The following is a 9,992-nucleotide window of genomic DNA, read 5'->3' as shown; positions in this document are numbered from 1 at the left end:
TCAGCCTCCCGAGTAGCTGGGACTACAGGCATGCGCCACCATGCCCGGCTAATTTTTTCTATATATTTTTAGTTGTCCGATTAATTTCTTTCTAATTTTAGTAGAGACGGGGTCTTGCTCTTGCTCAGTCTGGTTTCGAACTCCTGAGCTCAAACAATCCGCCCGCCTCGGCCTCCCAGAGAGCTAGGATTACAGGCGTGAGCCACCGCCCCCGGCCGAAAGCCTGTGATTAATATTTGGTAAGGTATATATTAGACTCCCCACCAAGCCTCCTTTAAAATAACAAGGTCAGGAGAAACTTTTACACTGCCATCGCACTTTTGTTTTGCTCATTTCTCATAATCCTGACGATCCATTTTTCAGTAGAGGAAAATCAGGCTCAGAAAAGTTAAGTCATTCACGCAAGATCACACAGCCAGAGAGGAGTGTAAAGGCCTGTTGTCCTTTACACTGCACGGGGCAGCCAGAGCACACAGTGGCTTTTGGTCATCTGTCTGCGAGAAGAGCATCCTTACAAGTTCCCTGCATGCTGCAGCTTATACAAATACACTGTAGTGACCCCATTTTACACAGAGAAAGCTGAAGGCAGTCTCCTCAGGACCAGGGCCATTTAATAAAGTCCGGTCGCCTCAAGCAGCCCATCGCTCCAAAGGCTAAAGACCCTTTGGGTCTCGGTTCCACTACCCACGTGACTATGACACCTGCAGTTAACTGCATCTCATCTGTAAAACGGGTCTTGCGGGACTGTTGTGACGATTAAACGAGAAGGGCATCTGCACTGGGAGACAGACCAGATAATCCCGGCGAGGGCAGAAAACACAATCTGTTACTTCCGCTTGACTCCGCGGCGGACGAGCCTGCGCAAAGAACACGCGCCGTCAGGCAGTACGCAGGCGCACTGCGCCAACATCCGGCGGGCTCTTTGGCCAGCTCTGCGGCTGCGTCCTCGGCTGGCTTTGCGGCCGCACTGCTTGACGGCAGCGATGTCTGCCCCCTGGCCGGCGTTGCTGGAGTAACTGCGAGCGCTTGGGGCCAACGAAGGTAAGAGACCTGAACGTGGAGCAGATGGCGTCCTCGGGCGCTGAGCGCTGCGGTCGTATATCCCGGTGGGGGGATTCCGCCGCCAGAGGAGACCGCGCTCCTCCGAAGCCTTCCAGGGCGAGAGCAGAAAGGGCCCAGGGACTTTCCTGCGGTCGCACAGCTGGACCAGACTGCCGGGCCGCTGAGCCAGGCTTCCTACGTGCGGCCGGGCGTTAACTCCTCCGCCCCTTCGCACACCTGTAGCCCTTTGTTTCTTCTGTTAGCACTGAGGCCTTGTCCAGTGCTGGGGCCTGGGGAATTCTAGGTGCATCCAACACTCTGCCCGTAAGGAGCCTCTGCCCCTAGAGAGGTTGGGGCGGGTGGACACTCACGGGACGAAGCAAAGGGTTAAGACAGGGAGTTACGAATTCGTCCGGCCTGTAACTCTTTTTTTTTTTTTTTTTTTCAGCGTATTATGGGGGTACAGATGTTTAGGTTACGTATGTTGCCCTTGGTTCTCCCCCCCCCAGTCCGTGTTTCACATATGTTCTTTCTTCGGGTAGTGCGCATTGCACTCCTTGTGTATACAAATACCTGTAACTCTTTTTGCCTTGTGCGCAATGGTTTATTGCAGTTGCAGCTACCCGGGTGAGCACTTTCCACGTGGCAGGCCCTGTACGAGGCGAGGCGCCTTGCACAAGATTACTCAATCTAATCCTCACACCACCCTTCAAAGGCTTGTCATCTCTTTATGTTTTTTTTTTTTTTTTTTTTTTTTGAGACAGAGTCTCACTTTGTTGCCGGGGCTAGAGTGCCGTGGTGTCAGCCTAGCTCACAGCAACCTCAAACTCCTGGGGTCAAGCAATCCTACTGCCTCAGCCTCCCAAGTAGCTGGGACTACAGGCATGCGCCACCATGCCCGGCTAATTTTTTCTATATATTTTTAGCTGTCCAGTTAATTTCTTTCTATTTTTGGTAGAGACGGGGTCTCACTCTTGTTCAGGCTGGTTTCAACTCCTGAGCTCAAACAATCCGCCCGCCTTGGCCTCCCAGAGAGCTAGGATTACAGGCGTGAGCCACCGCACCGGGCCTCTTTATGTCTTATTCTCAGGTTCTAACTTGAAAGCTCCCCAGAGGCAGGATTGTTTACCTTATCCCTTTCATCCTTGCCTCCGTGAGCCCAGGTGGTATGCAGGTGGAGCTTCAAACGTGTTTTTTAATTGGGAGAAGATGAGCTTTGCTGGCTGGGAGGTTTTTAACCAGGCTTGTTTGGCACCTGGGTCAAGGGAGTTGGAAAATTATGGAGCCAACTGCCCCCTTTTTGTTTACTCTTCAGATAGACGTTGACTGAGTACCTAAAAGGTATTAGGTTGTCGCTCAGGGAAGAATAAGGAACAGGCCTTGCTTTTGATGGAAAGTAAGTCTACGTACATGCGCGCTGGAGTCAGGCGTGCCCAGGTTTGGGAAAGAAGTTAACAATCCCTTACAGGTGGGCTTAGCCCGTTGGATTCACTTTCCTCATCTGTGCTATGGGAATAAAAATAGTACTTACCTCAAGGGGTTGTTGGGATTGAGTTTCAATAGACCATGCTGTTACCCCTGATGGGCCACGTGTTGAAATCAGCTGGGTCCACCCCAGAAATTCCGAAGCAGTTAATTGCAGGTAAGGTCTGGGCATTAGGATTTAAGGGTGGCTGAGCTTGAGGGTCGCCGTTATGTACCACTCCCATGTTAATTTTCTTAATCTGTTCTTTTCAATCATCATTCTCTGCTTAAGAACCTGTGGTGACTCCAGGTCTAAACCAGCCTTTGCATCCCAAATCTCACTACTGACCCAGTCTTCCCTGTGCTTTTTTGTGGGCTTCAGGCATGGCTTCTCTTTTTTGTCTGTGAAATGAAGATAATACAGTCGGCCCTTCCTATCCACGGGTTCCAAATCCACAAATTCGAAAGTATTTGGGGGAAAAAAAATAGTACAAATAAAAAAAATTCAGTATAACACCTGTTCACGTAGCATTTACATTGTATTGGGTATTGTAAGTAATCTAGAGATGATGTAAAATATACAGGATAATGTGCATAGGTTATTTGCAAATACTATACCTCTTTATATAAGGGACTTAAGCTTCTGCAGGTTTTGGTATGGGGAACCAATCCCCCCGACCCTCTACAGCTACGAAGGGATGACTTTCGTACCCACATGTGTAGCAAATGGCACAGGCAGTGCCTGGCACTTTGTACCTACCTATGATGGTTACCCCTTCTAATTTGACTCATATCCCACCTCTTAGGTCATGCGGTTCTGTCATGACACTAAAGAAACATTTCTTGAATGCCTATTGCAGATATGGAGAAAGGCAAATGCAGTCCTTTCTCCTCTGCTTTGCTTTCCAACTTCAGCACAAGCGAACTCTTCCATGAAACTAGAGATCATCTGGTTTGTCCTGTTGAATTTGTTTTTTCTTACTTGGAAAGTGAACTCTGCCTTCTGAGAGAGTTCCTTTCAATATTCTCCAGAAGCCTCACGCTGGTGGTGTCTGTGAAACCATTCCTGCAGTACATAGCCCGAGGAATGCCTTTCTTCCTGCTGAATTTTTTAAAATAATAGCTTTATTGAGATACCATAGAATACCATAAAATCCACCCTTTTAAAATGTACAGTTCGGTGGTCTTAGTATATATATTCAGAGTTGTGCAGCCATTACCATCACTGCAGTCTAATATTAAAACATTTCTTCACCCTTCCTTCACCCATATCTATTAGCAGTCACTCCCTATTTCCCCTTTTCCCTAGCCCCTGGTAACCACTAATTTATCTGTTTTGCCTATTCTAGACATTTCATATTAGTGGTCTCATATGTAGTCTTTTGTGTCTGGCTTCTTTAGCATAATGCTTTCAAGGTTCATTCATGTTGTAGAATATATCAGAACTTCATTCCTTTTTATGGCCAAATATTCCGTTGTATGGTTAGACCACATTTTGTTGATCCAGTTATCTGTTGATGGACATTTGCATGGTTTCCACTTTTTCGTTATGAGTAATACTGCTGTGAACATTCATGTACAAATTTTTCATGAATATATGTTTTCTCTTGGATCTTTACTTAGGAGTAGAATTGCTGGATCATATTTTAACTCTGTATTTGACATTTTGAGGAACTGCTAGACTGCTTTCCAGTCCTATTAATATTCAATTTGAAGATGAAGAAACAGCTTAGAGAGCTTAAGTGGCTTTTGCAAGGTCACACAATAATACTGGCTGCTTTGGATGTACAGAAGGCCTACTGTGAGCCAAATTCTTGTGTGTGCAGTCATGTGAGCAGGAGTGATGCTAGAACCTGGATCATGAGGTTTAACGGGTGTTTTGTGGCAGGGACCCTTCCACCCCACACACTTGGGTTGGAGTATACCAGTTCCTGCCATCAAGTGTCAAAGCTCAGTTTTACCTTTTTTAGAGAGTCACATCAGCCTGAAAGGGAAAATCCTGAACAAACCAGGCAAATTAAAATGCAACTTTTCATTTTTATTTGTCAAGAGAATTTGATTGGAACTTCTTGAAGTTACTCATTAAATCTTTTTTTAAAATTCCAAATGTAATATATACAAATCAAATGCTGGACAGAGGTTAAGTTATAAAAGTGAAAAATTTCAGAAAAGTCCAAATTGTTCCTAGAAATCCCTAAAAAGGTGCCTCACTAGAGACCAACATCCTGCCCCCAAAAAGCTAATCTGGCATTGTTTATTTTCAGTTTTGGAATAAATTGTTGTATCTTCAGTTGAGTACCAGATGTAATCATTGGCTTGGGTTGAGGTATAAGTTAGCAAGTATGGGAAAAGTCTAGTCAAAATGCCCTTGGAAGAGAATCTCTTAGGTTTCCCATGAACATGCAGTAGACATGTTTTGTTATAAAACCTATGCAGCAATATGTATGTGTAAATATATAATGTATACAGTAATGCCCAGTATGTAATTCCATTGAGGGACCTTATTTAGAAATTAAGTTATTCTAGCGTGTTGTTGCTTGGAACGCTTTGTCAATTCTAGGAGGGTTCCAACTTGCTGATTTATCTTGTTTTTCATAGTTATCTTTGTAATTGAGTTATCGGTTTCTCTAACTCTTCCTTGGTCTATGTTTTTCAATGTCCTCATTTAATTTTTCAACTTCTTCCTTGAGAATTTGGATAAAGCTATCATAACACATTGGACAAGGCTTTTAATTTCTTTTTAATGGTCATGAAACCCTTAAAAGCACTCACCTTCCCCTCTCTCAGCATTAGCCACCGTCTTGTTTCAGGCCCCATTGCATCCATTCCTTGATGCGATGCTGGTACTGAGCACAGGGGGCGCTTAGATAATCTTTTTTTTTTTTTAATCCCTCGTGAAGGCTTGGAGCCACGAAGGTTAAACATGTGTGTGATGTGGCTTCACTCTACCTTCAAGCACCAGATAAGTGATCAGTTGAAATCAAGTCCAGACCTAATACTGAGGGAGCAGCAGATTCAAATCTCCCATCTCATTCCAGGGTATCTGCTGATTGAGTGAGCAGAAGCTCTTGCACCCTTTACATTTTGTTCCCTCAGGTATGGTTAAGTTTTTCTAAGTTAAATGCATCTCCTGTGGCTGTATGTCTGCATCGCAAAAAATGTTCAACTTTACTTCCTTTAACCGTTATTGGATTGCAGCCAGTTTTGTTATCTCTGACTTGCTTTCAGGTGTGCTATATGCTTGTTTTATCTCCTCAGGTCCACTGGAAGGCCTGGAAGGCAGAGGTACTGGCTTCAGCTTCCTTTTCTCCCTCACAGTGCTGGGTGCCCAGTGGGAATTCCATAATCACTGAATAACCCTTCAGCTTCTGTCTTTGAGAAATAGCTGCCACAGAAGTGGACAGAGGCTGCCTGTGATTAAAGCAGAACCCAGAGAGAAGGGCGTGGGCTTTGGAGTTCAACAGACGTTGTGTCATCCAGTGCTACCTCTCTCTGGTCCCTTTACAAATCTCTCTACCCGGATCTAGTTCCTCATTGGTAAGATGGCACTGCAAGTGCTCATCCCATAGTAATAACTGTAGCTGAGACCTGCGTGGTACTGTGCACTAGGTTGTATTCTAAGCACTTAACTGTAAGATAGTCTGTTTATACCCTTATTTTGGAGGTAAGGAAACTAAAGCACAGAGAGATTCAGTAACTTTTGCCCAAAATCACACAGCTAGGAAAGGTGAAGTCACTTCCAGCCCTTGCAGTCTGGCTTTAGAGTCCCTGCTCAAAGCCTCTAGCATTTGGTGATGTGTAGTAGACCCTTAAATAACTGCTGCCATCATTATTACTTATTAGTTTACTGTAAAAATTGGGAGATGATTGACTCAATATTTAGAATGTTTTTTGAGATCGTTTTTTGGAAAATGAAGTACTCTACTCACTAGATTTAATTTGCTGAAGACAGAGTCTTGGTTTTATTTGTATATCCCGAGCACCTAAGATTATTAGGATTTCCTGGTAGGTACTCAGTGAATGTCTGTTGGCTGATTGAAAGAATAGACATAATCCTGATACACAGAAATCCTATTCTTCTTGCTCTCTGGAGACCTAGCATTGTGACTTTGGACGTGTCACTAGGCTTCAGTGTTGTTAGCTATAGTAGAAATAATACCACATCTTGGGGACTACTGTGAGGATTAATTTCAATAAAAGGTGAATGTGATTTGCACCACTCATACAAAATGTTCCTACTACTCTGTGTCTTTTGGTTTATTGCTTTATAAATATTGTTTTTTCTCCACAGACTACAAAGTTTTCTGAGCCTAGGTATAAACATACTTTTTTGATCAATGTGGTTATTGACTGATTGTTTCTTTCTGTTTGTTGTCTACTGTTTAAAGAAGAATCCCCCCTGAAAAATGGCAGAAGCTGTTTTCCACGCCCCAAAAAGGAAAAGAAGAGTGTATGAGAATTATGAGTCTCCATGGCCAATCCCTTTTGATCAGGACCAAAGTCCTAAGAAAGAATTCAGGATATTCCATGCCGAAATGATTAACAACAATGTGATTGTGAGGAACGCAGAGGACATCCAACAGCTCTATGGGAAAGTAAGTGCAGGCGGCTGTGGTATGGTTACTTTCTAACCACCCTGAGCAAGCAATCCTTCTTCCTTCTTCCCATTCCATCCCTCCACTCCAAAAGGACCATGAAAGATGCACGGTCTTTCCTTACAGTTTGGTCCAATGTAAGGACAGTACAATTTGAATCAAGTGACCCAGAGCCATGCGTTGAGGGTAATAAAATGACAGGTGGAGCGCCCCCAGCCACAAACCTATGTTTCAGCCATGAAACATGGCTGAAACAGGGTGGTGGATTGACCTTTTTTGTCTTTGAGTTATCAAAGCAATGCATGTTCATTGTAAAAATGATAATAACATTTATGGAAATGTAATAGGTAAAAAGTGAAAATTTCCACTCACTCCTTTTCCACTCCCAGAGATAATCACAGAGTGGCATATTCTAGCTCATGAACAAGTCAGATGAAACTTCGGAACGTAGCTCCTTATCTGTTCTCTCTTCTGGTTGGGGACCTCTTCTTAGATGAGGAAAAGTTCTAGTCTTTACTGTTTTTCAGCAGTGATATGTTTGGGTTAAGACTGGGAGCTTTTTATTTTTTTGTGCTTTTCCATAGTCTGTTCATTGCTGGGGGCATTTTTTTAACAGCTTTATTGAGGTATAATTTACCATAAAATTTACCCATTGTAAGTGTACAATTCAGTGATTGTCATAAATTTATAGAGTTGTGCAACCCTCACCACAATCCAGTTTTAGAACATTCCCATCACCACAGAAAGTCCCCTTGTGTTCATTGCATTTAATCCCCGCTCCCACTCCAGCCCAAGGCAGCCACTTACTGGCTTCCTGTCTCTATAAATGTGCCTTCTCTAGACATTTCATAGAAAAGTAGGTATCACTGACCCTACTGGGGTGGGAGTCTGAGTAGCCAATGGCACCATCTCCCCCCAGCTTAGCAGCGAGGCCATCATTCACAATGTGTAACATTAAGCAGGAGGCTTAATAAAGAGCTGTACACATTATTTATTCTGATTGTTAAGTGGGGGGTAAAGGGTGTTTGATTTCAATTTCCTGTGTGTTTAAATATGTTAAATTAAAGGGGGAGACATTTATGTTGTTTTTGGAATCAGCAGGAATGAGAGGAATACTTCAATTCTGGAGTACAAAGGAATCCAAGAAGCTTTTTGTGCCTGGTGGGCATGGCTCCTGCTTGCAGGCACCCTGCTGCTGAACCACATGTGACGAAGCAGCTCTGCCTCTGCCTGCCCTGCGCCTGTGAGGCCTAAACTGAAATCATTAGTTATGGGATAAATGAGGTGTGCTAAACTTAGTAGCACTCTAAAAATCAGAAAAATAATATGCTGAGAACTTCATTAGTAATTGTTAGATAACCAAAGAGAAAATGGAAAATGGGGTGAACCTTTTGTTAACTCGAATAGTTACAGTCAGCCCTCTGTATCTGTGGGTTCCACATCCGTAGATTCAAACAACCACAGGGCAGAAATATTCAGGGGAAAAAAGTTGTGTCTGTACCAAACACATACACGCTTTTTTTTTCTTGTCACTATTCTTTAAACGATACAGTCTAAGAACTATTTACATAGGATTAGGTATCGTAAGTAATCTAGAGATGATTTAAAGTATATGGGCGGATATGCAAATACTATGCTATTTTATATCAAGAACTCCATCATACATGGATTTGGGCATCTTTGGGCGGTTCTAGAACCGATCCCCTGCGGAAACCACTGGACAACTGTAGATTCTACCTTAGCTAAAAAACTGGTAACTAAATGTGAACTAACTTTCTTTTCTCTCTTCCCGGAAGGGTTATTTTGGAAAAGGTATTCTTTCAAGAAGCCGTCCAAACTTCACCATTTCAGATCCTAAGCTTGTTGCTAAATGGAAAGGTAAACTTGTACACATTTGGTTCATATTCTTTCGTTTTTAATCTTACACCTCAGGTTATATAGTAAAATTCTAGAGAAGTAACGTGTATACTGGCAATTCTACTGCCAAAAATAGCAACAAGGGTAATTTGAGTCAAAGCAGAAGGGTTCTTATGATTGGTGAAAATGTGTTTTATTTTATTTCTAGAATTATCAAGTGTTTTTCGTTGAAATGTGGTAGATATTGTTAACTGAGTACTTGTTTGCCTGTGGTACTATGCAAAATGAGTTTTGTATTTTATTTCCAGAATTAGAATTTACAGCAAGCATGACATTGACATATTTTTTAAAGCAAACCAATGTGTGTAGTCCTCACTTGCTGGTTCTCTTTAATTTACAAATCTTCTAGTGTATTTCTCTAAGGAACTCTCAGACGCTCATGGTAATTACTTAAGAAACAATACAAATAGGTTAAAACATAATTAGGGTTTTTTAAATGTTTTATTTAAGAAAATACACAGATTAAAACTGTTCTACTATACCATTTAAACAATCATGCAGAAATTCTGAAGTTTGACAGCATGCTCCATTGGTGAGGCCCTGAGAAAGAGACGTTCTTAGGCGTTGCTGGTGGGAGTGCAAATGATGCCGACTGTATACAGGGGCATTTAGCAGTGTCTATCAAAATTACATATATATTTTTTAAGCCCCTAAATGTTCTCTATGATAAATTATATGTATATTTACTTTTTTTTTTTCCTTTTATTCCCTTTTCCCCTCAGTCCTTGGTAACCTTTGTGGTTTCTGTCTATGAATTTACCTCTATTCTAGATATTTCATAGATATGTAGAATGATAACAATATTAGTCCTTTTGTATCTGGCTTCTTTAACCTACATAATGTTTTCAGGATGCATCCCTGCCATGGCATGTATCAGAACTTCATTGCTTTTTATGGCTGAATAATTTTTTTTTTTTTCTTTTGAGACAGAGTCTCACTGTGTTGCCCGGGCTAGAGTGCCGTGGTGTCAGCCTA

General features: G+C 42.4%; 1 protein-coding gene across 3 annotated transcripts in view; it reads left to right on the top strand.

The window, feature by feature from the left end:
* The first annotated feature begins 980 nt into the window (after positions 1-980).
* Positions 981-9,992, top strand: part of TSEN2 (TSEN2 tRNA splicing endonuclease subunit) — a 39,540-nt gene continuing 30,528 nt past the window's right edge. The window contains exons 1-3 of one of the 3 annotated variants that reach the window (XM_012655146.1): positions 981-1,041; positions 6,894-7,100; positions 8,897-8,978. In XM_012655146.1, the coding sequence (XP_012510600.1) occupies positions 6,912-7,100; positions 8,897-8,978 (271 nt within the window). In that variant the 5' untranslated portion in view covers positions 981-1,041; positions 6,894-6,911. Of the gene's footprint in view, positions 1,042-5,990; positions 6,043-6,893; positions 7,101-8,896; positions 8,979-9,992 lie in introns of those variants that run through there. The other 2 variants (XM_012655147.1, XM_012655148.1) reach the window with 2 other exon arrangements.

This window comes from Propithecus coquereli, unplaced genomic scaffold, assembly GCF_000956105.1.
Source record: "Propithecus coquereli isolate 6110/MARCELLA unplaced genomic scaffold, Pcoq_1.0 Scaffold461, whole genome shotgun sequence".
NCBI lineage: Eukaryota > Metazoa > Chordata > Mammalia > Primates > Indriidae > Propithecus > Propithecus coquereli.
This window is presented reverse-complemented; position numbering and strand designations above follow the sequence as displayed.